A 15191-nucleotide genomic window follows, 5' to 3' on the forward strand; every position below is an offset into this window, starting at 1 on the left:
TTTATGGGGGATAGAAACACGTTTTGTGAGTAAATTCAGATGAAGTGGACATTTGACTCAGTTGTAACGTAAAGACGTGCAGTCACGGGGGCGCAGTTCTGAAGTTTAACAGCTGGAGGTAACACACGTGTGCAGCCGTGAACGTCTGTGTCGTTCTGACGGCGTCCCGTCTGTCTGTCCGTTCGTCTTCAGGTGGACGTGAAAGACCCTCGTTTCCAGGCCATGTTCACCTCTCACCTCTTCAACCTGGACCCGTCCCACCCCAGCTACAAGAAGACCAAAGCCACTCAAAGCATCCTGGTCGAGAAGCAGCGTCGGCGGGAGGAGGAACAGCAAAGGACAGAGGACGCCATCGCCGCTAAGGCGGCCACACAGGCGGAAACCGCCAAGAGTAAACAGGAAGTGTCGGGGAAGAAGCGGGTAAACGACTCTCTGCTTGTGGAAGCACCAAACAAGAAGGTGCTGGATCCCAGTCTGTCACTGCTCGTCAAGTCCATCAAAAGCAAGACGGAGCAGTTTCAGGCGCGGAAGAAGCAGAAGCTGGTCTAAGTTTGTAGAGACGCTGGCCAGAGAACCGAGAGCTGCTGGGAGTGTTTGTGAAACTGTACAGAAAATACCATTGACAGTAAAAACATCAGATACAGTATTAAAATCATTTTATTTTGGTTCTCAAAGTGAAAAACCAGCGTTGCAAAGATGTGATAGACCGTTTAGAATCACAAAGATCTTCGCTCATTTAGTGCCGCGTTCAAATTAATTCCAACATAATCCAGTATTCCCAGTTAGTCCGGCTCATCAAACTGCATCTGGCAACATGGCGACACATTTTAGGAAACTGGAATTTTCCTTTTGTGCCTCGGTAATCGTGATCGAACGCCTCGGTCCTTCGTGACGGGTCATGATTACGTGATCCTCCGAATTACAAAAATCTAATCTAGACACGATCGTTAACCATCAGAGTCGATCAGTGACACAAGTCGAGGAACACGCCCACTTAAAGAAAAGTCTAATGGTCCATCGAGTCCAGAGCCAGACAAGAGGCTACATTAGGAAGCTGAGATCCACGCCAGTTTAGCACAAAGTGGAATTGTGAAATAATATAAAGTAAGGAGAAACTGTAATGTTAGAATCACACGTAGCTGGAACTACTTTCCTGACTGGGCGGAGTGATTTGATGCAGCACCTCCATCCTAACAAACCCAAACGTTTGTTGACGACTAGAAGAGCGACTGCTGCTGACAAGCATGGCTGACTTTGTAAGCAGGGATGAGGAGGATCACTTCTCAGCAAACCAACACAGCTAACACTTCCCACCCACTGCCATTCATTGTGCTAAGCTAACTAGCACAGGTCTCAGTTTCCTACTGCAGCACACAGGAGAAGTGGGCCTTTGTCATCTTGCCTGGCGCTGGAGACGATGGACTCAGACTCTCTCTAAAAGTCGGTGTATGTTAACGTATCAACACCTTCAGTCCAGCTGATTGTTGAGGTGAAAGTCTGAAAACTCCCAACACGTTCATTCAAAGAAAAGATGGCGTCTGTTGGGGTTGGGTCATCGTGTTTCCTGGTTGTGTGTCCGTGTTAAGCCACGCTGGAACTGTTTGGAAAACATTTCTACATTGTTAAACCCTAAGAAGGAAGACGAAGAGGTTAGTTGAGCCTTTCAAGGTCGTCTGAGGTGCTTTTCATCACAACAGGTTGAGTCGTGCTCCGTGTCTACGGTCCCGGATATTCAAAGACAGCAGCGGCTCCCATTCCCGTCCCGATGCACATGGACACCACGCCGTACGCTCTGCAGACGAGAGTCACAAGATGGTTCAGGTCTACGTCCTCACTGATCTGGGCACAAGTGGGCGGTTCTACGTTCACGCGTGAGGACGCCATCAGACTGTGGCTACGTTCTTTTAGCTGTGAACACCAATGCGACCCCAGCAGGTCTCCAAGTGTCATGATGTCACCGTCACACGGCGTCATTCACAGCAACCCTCAAGGGGAAGAAATGAACAGGTTTTTTTATGTCAAACACGTTCTTTGTTATAAAACTTTTAGAATGGAAGTTTGTGTTTGTTGGAGATCAAACTTAAATCTTAGCTGCAGCGTTTGTGGAGTGATTAAGTCCAGTCACTCCAGATGACTTCTGACAGCAGACACGATCTTCGGTCCACGCAGGGTCGACACACAACACGTTAACGCCAGAACACAGTCACTCATCGCCAACAAACCTGCGTCCTCGCCGTTTGAGCTCGTTGAGCAGCGTCACCACCTGGCGAGCTCCGGTGCAGCCCAGAGGATGACCTAGAGCGATGGCGCCGCCGTTCGGATTCACCTTCTCCATCGGGATTCCCAGTTTCTCCACACAATACACGGCCTGGGGACACCACACCAACCGCTCAGACCACTGCAACCTGCAAGCTGGGCTTTTGACTCAAAGTGTTTTTTAAGGAGACGAATGTGATGTCATGCAGCGCCGGAGGGAGAGAAACATTCAGCTTGTCCACCTTCCAAACGTGGAGACTGAAGTTTTACCACCTGGACAAAACCAAAATATCCGTATGGAAAATGATAAAAAGCTGTTTGCCTGCCGTGACGCTCCAACAACTAGCACTCACCTGACTGGCGAAGGCCTCGTTGATTTCAAACACATCGATGTCGTCCACCGTGAGTCCTGCACAACAAACGGGTTTCAGAGGGAGAGCGAAGCGTCAAACTCCACAAACCCAAAACACTGACAGGATGAGGTTCGCGCTAAAAGCCGCTTGTCTAGATTTCACACGATGATGACAAAGTTTCTCCCAAGTGTCTCGTTTTAAAAAGACCACTTAGATCCCGACAGCCAGTTATTGAACTCCATGACTCAGCACCAGGAGGGACACGGGCCGCAAAAAGATGACATCAGCATAAATAAAAGCACCGAGAAGAACATGGCGGTTCAGGAAAATGCTCTTCCTGTCGTTTCTTCATTCTGCTATTTCCTGGTTTATTCACCTTTCTGCCGGTATGTTAATGAGGTTGGCGGTCCTAACATCAGTCGAAAGCAGGATCAGTCAGCTGGGTGGAGCCGCCTGAAGCTGAAGATTTGCATACTCGAAGCTCCACCCCATCCTGCTCATAGCAGCACACACATACCAGACCTCTTTATTTATAAAGCACATTTAGAAACAACAGTGTTGGACCAAAGGAAACACACCATTCAACAAAAACATGTCAACACACAGAGGAGCCCCTGAGGGTCCATACGGCTTTAGAAGGTCAGAGGTCAACAGGTGCCAAACCATTTCAACACTTAAAAGCAAAGAGCAAGATTTTGAAATCAATCCTGACTCCCACAGGACGCCGTTGGAGGGAGGCCAGTTCAGGGCGAACGTGCTCTCGCTGGCGTGTACCTGTTAGTTACTAAATGAGAGATGGAGGCTTGATTAACGCCGAAATACAAGACATGGCAGTATCAGACGAGAAAGACCAAGTGGAACCTTTGACAGCCTCCTAAACTGGACAAAGCTCTCTCCTACTACAGCGTGGATCTGTTCGTCCATTTTTAGGCCAGAGTTGATTTTAACCCCTAGATCGGTGGCGGTCGGCGTTACAAAAGGTTCAAGGGGGGCCGAAGTCACCAGGAGGAAACACCATAACTTAGGTTTGACTGTCACTAAAATTCAGAAAGTTGAAGCCAGCCATGCTTTTACATCTTCCAGACAAGCAAGCAAGGGTCTTAAGGAGTGAGGATCGCGACGTGGCAGAGGCAGGCGGATCCGCCATCAGCGTGAGAGTGGAAGGAGACTAAAAACAGATCCTAGAGGGAGCAGATACTGCATAAACAAACACACGTACATGGAGGAAAACATGTAAAAATACATATTACCAGTGTTTATTTTTCATTTATTTATGGATTTCTTTTTTTTTTGTCCTTGGTTAAAAATTTGCTGGAATTTTAGTTCAAACATAAACCAGCTGATCAAAGATGGTGGCATCTTACCAGCCTGCTCCAGAGCTGCAGGGATGGCCAAGGCTGGTCCAATACCCATGACATCAGGAGGGACCCCCACCACGGCACTGGCCCTCAGGACCCCCAGGACTGGCAGACCCAGAGCATCGACCGCCGATCTGCGACCAATCAGCACGGCTGCCGCGCCGTCGCTTACCTGGCTGGAGTTACCTGAGAGGGACCAGGTGTGAGTGCCAGTTGTCAACCTGCTGAGAGACTCGTTCAGCCGACACTCACCAGCCGTGGTGCTGCCGTCGGGTTTGAAGGCGGGCCGGAGTTTGTTCAGGCCCGCCAGCGTCGTCCCCGGTCTGATCCCGTCATCCTTATCGACCGTCACCTCGCGCTCCCGACCGTCATCGTCTACGATCTTCGTGAGGACCGGAACGATCTCCTGGCGGAAGATTCCTGCGCTCTGGGCCCGCGCAGCCCTGGTGGCAGCAGGCAGCCGACGTCAGCGCGGTAAAATAAACTGTGATTGCAACCGTGCCTCATAAAGAGCCTGACAGGGACGCTTGACGTCATTCTCACTGTCAAATTACAGCGAAGTACTTGAGGTAATTGAACCCCTCTGAGCCAGTTGCAGCTAGCCTGCTAACTGCTAACCCTAATAGACGCCTTGCAAACGCGTGAAACTGCATTCGTTTGGCAACGGAATAAAACTTTTGGTTGTCTTCACCTTCGAAGTCAAACTTTTTTTTTATACAAGAAACAACTTGAGTTTCTTTACATCCTGAAAACGGCTGAAATATCACCAACGTTTTAACAGCAACCAACATCTGGGAGGGAGGAAGCAGCTCCTTACTTCTGCTGAGAACTGAGAGCGAAGGCGTCCTGCTTCTCTCTGGAGACCCCAAATCTCTCCGCCACATTCTCAGAGGTGATGCTGCAAACACAAAGTGTTAGCGTAGCGCCGCCAAAAGTCACCAAGTGTACCTCTCTCCTAAACGGTCTTTGCCTTCGTTGACGTTTGAAACGTAACTGTAACTTTTAACGTCGGTATAAAATAAAACGTTTAGAATGAAGGGAATTTTAAGTTTTAGAATCTTCTCAGTCGTTGGTGGAGTTAGAAACCTATCAGCCTTTTCAAGGTCAGCGACTCTTTTGAGGACACTACAGAGAAATGCCGTCACAGATCTTCAAGTTTCTATCCTGGAACTGTTTAGTGACACAAACTTGAGAGGAATAAAATGGCGAGCGCCCAACAGCGTTCTTGACCTTGTGGCGCTGCCGTGTGCTACCGGCTCTCACCCCATGGGAATGATGCAGTCCCGGGCCTTGTCGTTGTCCGTCAGCCTGGAGCTCAGGTCTCCAGGGTTCCCTATCGATCGCAGCGACATGCTCTCCACCCTGACGCAAACATGAAACACACAGTCACCTCACGTCCTTTGTTGACGCACCGCCGTCTGTCTGAGGTGTGCCGACGTACCCACAGGCGAGGCCCAGATCTATGGAGCCGCTCCTGATGGCTCCTGCAGCGTTAAAAACACACCACCGTGGTTACACACGTTCTGCTCCTGCGTGCGTCTTAACTCGAGGAAGCTTCTGGTTTTTACCAGCAATGTTAAGCAGAGCCTGGAGTCCCGAGGAGCACTGTCTGTTGACGGTGTAGACCGGCACAGAGTCTGGAAAGCCACTGAAAAGAAGCAGCAAGTGTTAGAAACGCGGTGGGAAACCTGAGAAAATCCGCGCGTGGAGGGATGGCGAAGGCTCCTACCTGAGGAAGTGGGCCACTCGGGCCATCAGAGCGCCGGCGCCGGGCTGCAGCACGTTACCTGCAGGCAGGAGAAGCACACGTCAACTGATACACTCAGAGAGAGAGAGAGAGAGAGAGAGAGAGAGAGAGAGAGAGAGAGAGAGAGAGGGGAGGCTTTGACCTTCAAAGTGACACATCAGCTTCTTCCTCTGTTCTCTCCAGATGTTTTTGCACTCAATGGATAATAACATTTTTCTTAAAAAAAAAAACTAAACTAAAAAAAAAACAGCAAAAACAAACTGAACACTGAGTTTGACGTCATCATCAGTTTTACAGGTAGATTTTCATTTGGACAACACTTCCCTCAAAAAACGCAGGATTTGCAAAGTTGCAGTTCAAAAATGTGTTTTCTGTGACTGAGAGTTTAATTTCCTGTTTATTTGACAAAGGAGTTTTATTTTTACTGATTACACACAAAAACATTGAAATACTGGAAAAAAAATCTCTACACCCTCAGCTTTGAAATGTGCTTCTGCGACTTCGGCGGAACACTCGCTCAGTTCCACGGGTGGGTTCAAACTTCCCAGTCTGAGCGGCGAGCGTTGACTCGTGCTGCTGCAGTTGGTGTGGTGAAGGGACGGCGTCGGCCGGCTCACCCACGCAGACGTCGCCCAGCTTGCTGGGAGAGAGCCCGATGTCCGTCAGCACGGCGGTCATTGCCGCGCTCAGCATCTCGTCAGGTGTGGTGTCCTGAAACACAAAGTTACGCCAACGAACATTAAAGGTGCTGAAGAGATCATGTGACGTTGCGGTCAAGGAGCCGCGGTTGTGCCAGAAGGACGCACCAATCCTGGAATGTTGAGCTGATGTGGACTGATAGGCCAGCTGCTGATCTTCATTGACACTTTAAAGTCTAAGTGACCAATAACCAGAGAGCTTGCCTGTTAACACTGACCTTTGACCTCGAACCACCAAACTTTTTTTTTTTTTCTCCAGTGGACGTTTGACCCGCCATTCACGCCAACAATAATGGGACGGAGGGAAGGACGACGCAAAAACATGACGCCAAAAAAGGGACACATTTAAAATAACTGAAGAAACATTTAATAGTTTGGAACCTTTCAAATCTCCTTTCTTCAGCATTTTAATTCGTAACACGTGACGTCTCTGACTGTGCAACTATTAAATCGTTAGTTTATTTTGACCTCCTGTATTATTAAGACTGTTTACATCAGCTTACATTTTCCGTGAGTTAAAAGTTGTTGTAAAACAGAAGGGGAAAAAAAGTTCAAATGGACGCAGCAGCAACCGCAGAACGTTGGACCTGAAGTTTCCTACCTCGTTTGTACAAATGAAGGGTACAAAGTTCAACCGCACACTGCTGCGAGATCCACATCTTTAGAGGCTGGAACAAACACAAAACAAACTCCCCCCGATTTTAACACTCTGACATGAGTTCCATAAACTCACCAGCAGTCGTGAATTACGGTGAAACCCACATGAAGTCATCGATACACTAGGAACCAATTTGAGCTCCCACCTTCCCCTCTGACACCGTCGGCAGGTGGAACGTTCCCTACCTTCAACGCTCCTCGCTTCGCCTTCCCGATGGCCGTCCTCAGTCCGTGGACCACCACGACGTCCTCCGGGCCGCCGCCGGCTGCAGCCGCGCAGTCTCCCCGCCTCAAGTCCCGTTTGTCCGGTAAACCAGACGGACACAAGTGTCCAGAAATTATTTTCAGTCTCTGCATGACGATGACGAAGCAGCCGAGTTCAGTGAGCGAGGAACACGACGAGGACCTACGATGTTTTGATCCGCCACTTCCGGGTTGGAAAACTGGACGGGAAGCGAGGAGGGACAAACTGCACCCGTCCGCTGCTTTGATTTGATTTGTTTTTGTTTTCTCTTTTGTGTCAGTATGGGGAGATTTCAACCAAACACTCGTTCACCCTTCATTGGCTGTGTTTTTAATTATTAAATGATTGAATCTTCTGCTCATAAAAAGTTTTACAACTACGTGTTTGGCTTTGTTGTTTTTTTTCCCCCCTCCATTTCATGACTATTGCTATCAGAAGAGGACTGGGGCTGCATATGGTTTATTCTCCTTCTTTGAATTGAATAAAGTGTATTGAAGAAAAGTTTAATTTCAAAATAAAATGTTTTTTAAAAAAAATCACATCCCAAAGTGAGCATAACTTTAACCTACATTGACTGTTTACATCTCATTTCTTTATTTTTACGGGTCATTAGACACCATGTGGAACTTCTTCCTTACCCCCCCCCCCCCAAGTACTGTTTTTTTTTCAAAATCTTCCTGCCTGGTGTTCATTCCAGATCCCTGCACTTTGAACAGCTGCAAAACCCTTCACACAGAACAGCACCCAGTGATTGAACCTTTTTATTTCCAAATTTGTCACAACACATTCTTAAGGCCACTGTCACCGACTCACTTCACATTCTGGTTGGAATCAGACAACAGGAAACAAACACATCCAAAAATATTGTTTTTCATTATAGAATTAGATTAAAAAAACTTTTTTCCTCCATTTTTTTTTAATAGAGATCAGCTGATGATGTTTGAGGAGACACAAATATTTACACAACTGTGACAACAACGACACACTTTGTAGTTCCACAGCTGGTAACAACAAAAACTCAGATTTTTCAGAATAAAAGCACGGAAGCAGCTGAGAATGAATCCCGCAGGTTCATTACAAGACAACAAACAATGAAGGATACAGATAAAGTCTGTTCAGCTGGACATGAGGATTCCCAGTGGATTGTGGGTAAAACACCACTTCATGTTGTCACATTTAATCAAGACAAAAAGCCTGGAGAGGAAAAACCGTCCAGAGCACCAGGAGAGTTACAGTACAACTGAGTCTCATTGAAAAGTGATGGGACTGGAGTGCAATCAACCGGAAACACACAGCTTCAAAACAAAAGTTGTCAGAGACAGAGGGAATGTTGTCAAACAGGAAACCAACAACCGACAGATTCAACTGCTCTGTTAAAGTAACATTATTCAATCATTCCACCTTAAAAACATCAGTTTGACGTAGAAGCAAGAGGCTGCAGCGGCTCTGTGCTTCATCAGGCAGGACGACCACGAGCACCGACATGCTGTAAGACATCGTTTTGATGTGGCGTGTAGTCGAGCACAAAGGGAACAAACAGTCGTGCTGGCAACAACGGCGGTCAGGAGCTGCCATTTATGTGGCACAGGATTTAGCCTTTAGCTTAGCTTCTGCTCCCTCAGATGCCAATCAGCAGCACGTACACGTCACACATGAATGTGACGATTTTCAGGAGACCGTGGTGGTTAACTCTAATTTACGGAGTAAAATCAACACGAGAACTTTCCCGGGAGCCCCAAGTCGCTGCTTCACCACCGTCTTTGAGCCGGGTAGCTTGACCGTTGGAACCCAACATCCCGTGATGCTTGCTTGCGGCAGTAGAAGCCGTTGTTGCTACAACGAAAACATAAGGTCTTTTTGGTTCCTTTAAAAAAAAAAAAAAAAGGAAAAAAAAAAAAAAAGCACAATCCAAAAACCGTTAATATTTCACACTCCAAACTAGTGCTGCAAAATAATCAGATCCCAATGCCACGTCAGCCCGTGCGTTTATAAACCCGCCCCAAAACAGGATGCTTGCACAAGCTGCATGTTGGAGAAATGGCCTTTTAAAAACCTTCTGTTAGTTTTTCATTTAATTAATTGAGTAAATCGCTTATTTTAAAAGAGTCCAGCAAAAATAGTTAATCTGAGAAATAATTTGAAAATTATCAATCATTTTTGTGCAAACGGCTTGATAACCAAACAACTAGACCCATGACTGTGCACAATAATTCCAAAATGATTTTTTTCCCCCCCAATTTGTGCAGTACGATTCCAAACCAACAGGGGGCAGCATGTGACTCAGAAGTTGCAGTAAACAAAATGCAACCAGGTAAAATCTAACAACAATTTTATCGGATTTGTTATCCATCACCATACTCCGTGTGGCTTTAGAATTTTTTCAATGTAAGATTAACAATTTTGATTCTTGCAATTTATCAAAAAAAAAGGTGAGAGATTCCTGGATGGTAGCAACTAATCAAAAATGATCCAGGACATTTCTGTATTTTTCTGGGTGTCTTATTGCACCCTCTTCCTGTTATTGTTTGAACTCTTAAAGCATCGGCGGCTTCACACATTCCTTCATCACCGACAACAAACTCACTACAGGACCAAATGTGGATTCACCCGCCGCTTAAAAAAAAAAAAAAAAAAAAAAAGTCCCAGACAAACGAACAGCTCCCCCCTCTTTAGTTAATCACAAGAAAAAGTTTCCACTTCCTGCTCCAGACTTGACGCCATGGTAACAACCATATTAAGTCCCACTGTACAAAAATGTAGCTCAGACATGATAAAAGTAGTGGCCAGTGATTGGAGAGCGGCAGTTTGAGGTCTAATTGCTGCATTTTACTGATTGAAACAAACACGATTATGGAAAGTTTGCGTTGCGTCCCGTCTCAACTGCTTCATCTACGATTCCCAAACAGAAGTCCATAAATACTTCACTTAGTTAGCAGTGCTTTCATCAGCGCAGCTGTCAATCATGACATCGCACCTCCTCTTTACCATCTTAGATGAAAGTCCACTCCATGTCTTAACATTTTTTTTAATTGCTAACTGCTTTACTTCCTATGCTGTCGCCAGCCACCAGGGGGTGACTCTGATCTTTCGGTGAGCCGTCATGGCGTCAGTGTTACAGCATAGTCCACCTTTCAAACAAAGAATTTCAGGTTCGCGTGTGGAACCCCTCTGTGAGGCGTTCGAGCGTACGTTCAGTCCCGCAGCGGCACAAGAAACCGCAAACGAACCAAAGAGGAAAACAAATAAAACATCAGCGGCGGTAAAGGAATGTGAGTGTTCTTCCATTTCTTAGGAAGGTAGAATTTGTATTCCTCCTAACAAACGCATGACCAGGAAGTTGGGCCGTCCACTCCTGTTGTAAGAAACAAGGAAATGCTAACTTCCTTAGCATGGACCGGAGGGCGACACTCTAAAGTTGCCAGCTGATTTATGGTCTGACACTCACCTGATCACCAGCCTACACGGACAGATCGCTGATACAAGCAGCCCAAATGAGTCTCCTGTGTAGGTCAGCTGACCTGAGCCGCTGCGATGGCACACAGCGGAGACTCAATATCACCTCTTGAGGAAAAAAGTGGTATTACAAGACAGGATGGAACATTTCACATGTCAAGGTGCTTATAAAAAGATCCCAAAATGTCTCTTCGTGTGTCAGTCAAACTGTCACTGCGTCTCGAAGGCTCTGCAGTAAATTGAGGAGTTGCTCCCTCCCAAGAGCTCGTGTCCTCAGCGAGTTCGTCCTGCCGACTCAGGCGTAGAAGATGAGCTCAGGGATCTGGCCTCCCTGCACGCCGGTGCCATTAGTGCTGTCCGAGGAGCACTGGAACTGGAAGGTCACTTTCCCACACTGCACCTCCGTCATGCCTTCCTGGCCAAAGTAGCTGAGTTCATTGCCGTCCAGCACCACACTAGCGGTGTAGAAGGTGTCCGGTTCGATCTGCACTGGGTACTCGAACCAGACAGGGAAGGTGCTGCTCGACCCATCTGAGAAGTACTTGATGATCCTCTGAGCCATCGGGACACCCTGGCGCTTCAGCTCGATTTTGGCGCTGTACTCAGCCGACCCACAACTAGAACCGTAAAGGCCGAAGCCGGCGATGAAGACACGTTTATCCACAGCAAACTGGATGCTGTCGCAGCGGCCTCGGTATCGCCACTGGTTGCTCCTGTAGGCGCAGGACTGGAAGCGGTGGCAGCGCTGAGGTGCCAGGCCTTGACGAGGTTTGGTGCAGAACAAGAGTTCAGGCTTCTTGGCAGCAGTGTACCACAGGAAGATATCGTTGGTCTCGTTGAGTGTCAGCACTCCAGATTGTGCCGCTCCATTTGCGAAGTCTTCCAGCGCCATGGTGGGGATGCGGATCAGGTAGATGGCCTTCCCCAGCACCAGCCGCTTGTTCTCGATAGTCGGCTGCAGGTCTTGTCGCTGGCACTCAGCTTCGGCCCAGTTCAGCGCCGCCTCAAAAACCACCATCTCTTTGGCGTTGAGCGTCTCACGCCGCAGGATGCTCTCCAGCGTCTGTGTGTCGATGTCACAGAAGCCCTCCGAGCGCAGAGCGAGCTCGGCCTGGGCGTCGATCACCTCCCAGCAGCGCTGCGTCAGGTCGGGCTCCTCAAACAAGCAGCTCTGGGACAGCAGCACACAGGCGTTCTTGGCACTCAGGCTGGTTTCAAGGAAGTTGACGCAGGCCCGGGCCAGATGAGGCACAATGTACTTTTTGGCGGCGTAGAGGGTGGCCAGCACGGTGTCGGCGCACAGGTCAATCTCATCACAGTAGATGTACCTGAGAAGATCAAAGGTTTCTGTTTAGTTCCCTGATGCAAATCAACCAATGACGCAAGCAACCAAATCAATGATTTTGGCTCGGCGTTATCTTCAGTTTCTGTCACCTTTGGGTGAATTAAACATCATTTGAGTGATTAGAGGACTTCAAAGGATTTCAGATGAAAGCTAAAAGAACTCTGAGTGTTTTATATGAAGTTTTACTACCAGATTTGCAGTTCAACTCATCTAAAATGAGCACTGATAAAGTCGGAGCGTGCCAGAGGTACGGCATTTTATTCATTTTTGGTCAAACGAATCATCAAAGTAACGACAAATTTGTGTCAGATGTCTCAAGTCAACCATGAACCAAGGTGCTCCGTCACATCTGTGAGGACTGAAAGAATCGGGGGTGCACCAACTTCAGCATGGCCAGGAACGAAGGCGGCTCCACGTCAGGGATCCGGATCTCGTCCTGATCCTCGGCCAGTTCACCGTAGAACATGGCGTGGAACACGGAGCTGCCAACAGCCAGGACATACTGGGAGAGCAGAGAAACAATATGGCCGCCATTACCACACAATATAAACAGGTAGGAAGTGAACCAATGGCTTTTCAGAGGTGGGGGGTGGTTTCCAGCCTTCTTGTAAATGAAACATAAAATTGTTTTTTTTTTTCCAACTGACCTGCCGCTTAATAAATATTTAATAAATATTATGTGTTATGATCGCATTACGTTTACATTTTTGGTTCAAGATAGTCGTGTTAAAATATACTGAACAAACTTTTCTCATGGAATTTTCCGATAATCATGCTCAGATTAAACCTAAAACATCCATGAATGACACTTGCAAGTAGATTTTCTGCTTCCTTTTTTGACACGTTTTTTATAAAAGGCGGCACAGCGGTGCAGTGGTCAGCACTGTCGCCTCACAGCAAGATGGTTGTGGTTGGAGCCCAAACATCAAGAGGGACCAGGTTAATCCAGACTCTAAATTGACCGTAGGCGTGGCTGGGAGAGCCAATGGTTGTCTGTCTCTATGTGTTGGCCCTGCCATGGACTGGTGACCTGTCCAGGGTGAACCCCGCCTCTCATCTGAAGGCTGCTGGGATAGGCTCCACCCCCCACAACCCTTAACAAGATAAGCAGTGGAAAATGGATGGATGGACATTTCTATAAAGTACTATAATAAAGCTTCACATATTTCCTTCTTTTACAGTTTTATTTAAAGGAAGAAAAAGGGAAGAAAGCAGAAGTCCTCCTCTAGTTGACGTTTGTGAGCAGAACCATTTTTCTTTCAAGGAAGCACAAACAATAATGGCAGCTGGTTACCTTGTGTCCTGGTACTCGCTGTGTCCCGCCAGGCGGCCCAACCACAAAGTGAACATCTGCCATCATCTCATTGTTGAACATGACTGAATTCCTGCAAAGACACAGAGATCAACGGCAGCCGTCATCTCTTGACCACACACACACTCAATACAAGGAGTCGTGTGACAGAACTCAAGGCGACAAACAGCAGCCTCCTCCCACGCAGCCGGGGAGCTGCTCATGTTCAGTGTCACCAGCTAATATTCTGCATCGCCTCAGGTTTCTGCTTTTAAATGGAAATATGGAGAATACACCAGTGAACCGTCGCCATCTTACTGAGCTTTACAAGCTGATTTCTTTGTACTTGTGCATGTAATAATAATTTGAAAAAAAAAACCTCTTTTGAGACATTGGCCTGCTGTCAGTCACCCGGATGTTGTCAAATATCACACAGTGGTTTGACCACCAGATGTTGATGTGAAGCTGTTTGGTTGTGAATGTAAAGATGTAGGTGATGGTGCTCAGAGGTCACGACAGTCACCTGGAAACACTCGCGCCATTTAATGCACACACACACTCAGTTTAGTCTGCACCGCTGAGTCAAGCAGTGTTCCAGACTCTGCCGGTCGGAGATGGTGGTGTGGGGCAAATGCTAACCTCTCTCGGATGGTGGGGTACAGGCCCTGCCAGTTGCAGCAGCCCTGGGCGTGTCTGTTGTTGTTGTTGGTCAAGTTCTGCTGCTGGTACTGCTGGATAGAGGCGGACGGGACCAGCTTCTTGGTGGGGAATAGCTCTGCAGCCATTATCTTCAAGTCAGACTGCAGGCCGGCTCATGGCAGCTCCCGGGCCGGACTCCACTCCTGTTCACTGACCGGCGGGGTCCGGAGGCAACTGCCGAGAAGTATAACTTGTATTCAAACAGAGAAAACAGGAGCAGAACTTCATTTAGAAGACGGTGATATGCTGCTACACCTTGAAGCTAACGTTAGCATAGCTAGCCACACATGGTCAAAGTCTGTTATCCAGCTTGCCAGCAGCACCGGTACATCCATTAAAGTCCATTAAACCCAAATATTTTAAGAACGCGCTACACGTCAGAAAACACGGCATAATGAGAAGTCTGCTAGTTTGTGTTCAAACTCCGAGATGTAAACTCAGTGTTAATATAGCATGTAGCGGTAGCTAGGTGGCTAACGCGAACCGGCTAGTTTGTGAGTTTATGTCTCGGTTGTTTGATCAGCGCCTCGGTTTTCACTTACTTTAGTGCTCAGTGTAAGTGTTTCCAATCATTTCTCCCTTGTCGGAAGTTTTCCAGCTGTGAAAGACAAATAGACTTGACGGCTCAGCTTTGTTTACAGCAGCGGGATGACGTCTTCTTCTGCGTGAGAATAGTGTAGGAGAAACAACACATCACGAGCACGTCCTCGCCCCCTGGTGTACACAAGAGGGACTGCTCAGTACCGCTCCATCAACATCCGGCGAGGGAATGTCGTCTGTAAACAAAATCGGATGGTTTGATAGATGCCCTGATTTTATCGTTTTATCTCCAACTTTGAATGTAACCTGCCAAAGCAGAAGGATTATAACTTGGAGCAGAAAAACACTTAATATTTGCTCTAAATTATTTTAAAATTAAAAATAGATTTGTTAAATTGTATTGAAGTGAGTGTTAAACTCCAACATCCATCCATCCATCCAACCCTGTTAAACTTCGAGTGTGTGTGTGTGTGGGGGGGGGGGGGGGTATCACCGTAACCTTCAGGCGAGAGGCGGGCTTCCCCCGGACAGGTCACCAGTCCATGGCAGG

The 15191-nt window shown here is 47.5% G+C and overlaps 3 protein-coding genes across 7 annotated transcripts in view; 1 reads left to right on the forward strand and 2 right to left on the reverse strand.

The window, feature by feature from the left end:
- Positions 1 to 2132, forward strand: part of esf1 (ESF1 nucleolar pre-rRNA processing protein) — an 8933-nt gene extending 6801 nt beyond the window's left edge. For 2 of the 4 annotated variants that reach the window (XM_086212103.1, XM_086212104.1), the window contains exon 14: positions 193 to 2132. In XM_086212103.1, coding sequence (XP_086068229.1) covers positions 193 to 549 — 357 coding nt within the window. In that variant the 3' untranslated portion in view covers positions 550 to 2132. The remainder of the gene's footprint in view (positions 1 to 192) is intronic. The other 2 variants (XM_086212105.1, XM_086212102.1) reach the window with 2 other exon arrangements.
- acaa1 (acetyl-CoA acyltransferase 1) lies at positions 626 to 7527 on the reverse strand. Its single transcript, XM_086212109.1, has 12 exons — positions 7256 to 7527; positions 6332 to 6425; positions 5697 to 5754; positions 5536 to 5615; positions 5409 to 5451; positions 5231 to 5329; positions 4785 to 4865; positions 4220 to 4410; positions 3974 to 4153; positions 2610 to 2665; positions 2223 to 2368; positions 626 to 1792 (listed from the first exon to the last, which is right to left on the reverse strand). Exons 1-12 carry the CDS (start codon positions 7424 to 7426, stop codon positions 1717 to 1719), a joined length of 1275 nt encoding a protein of 424 aa, XP_086068235.1. The 5' UTR covers positions 7427 to 7527; the 3' UTR covers positions 626 to 1716.
- A 555-nt stretch (positions 7528 to 8082) lies between these two features.
- On the reverse strand, positions 8083 to 14769 carry LOC147257896 (BTB/POZ domain-containing protein 3-like). 2 transcript variants are annotated; one of them, XM_086212123.1, is made up of 5 exons: positions 14644 to 14769; positions 14042 to 14275; positions 13406 to 13496; positions 12495 to 12613; positions 8083 to 12094 (listed from the first exon to the last, which is right to left on the reverse strand). In XM_086212123.1, the coding sequence occupies exons 2-5, from the start codon at positions 14185 to 14187 to the stop codon at positions 11062 to 11064; spliced, it is 1389 nt and encodes a 462-aa protein (XP_086068249.1). In that variant the 5' UTR covers positions 14188 to 14275; positions 14644 to 14769; the 3' UTR covers positions 8083 to 11061. The 2 variants fall into 2 exon arrangements, with proteins under 2 accessions (XP_086068249.1, XP_086068250.1); XM_086212124.1 differs by having other exon boundaries at positions 14042 to 14291; positions 14644 to 14766.
- Positions 14770 to 15191: the final 422 nt, after the last annotated feature.

This window comes from Aulostomus chinensis, chromosome 8 (genome assembly GCF_037954235.1).
Source record: "Aulostomus chinensis isolate RoL2024-O1b breed Wild chromosome 8, RoL_Achi_v1.0, whole genome shotgun sequence".
Taxonomy (NCBI): Eukaryota; Metazoa; Chordata; class Actinopteri; order Syngnathiformes; family Aulostomidae; genus Aulostomus; species Aulostomus chinensis.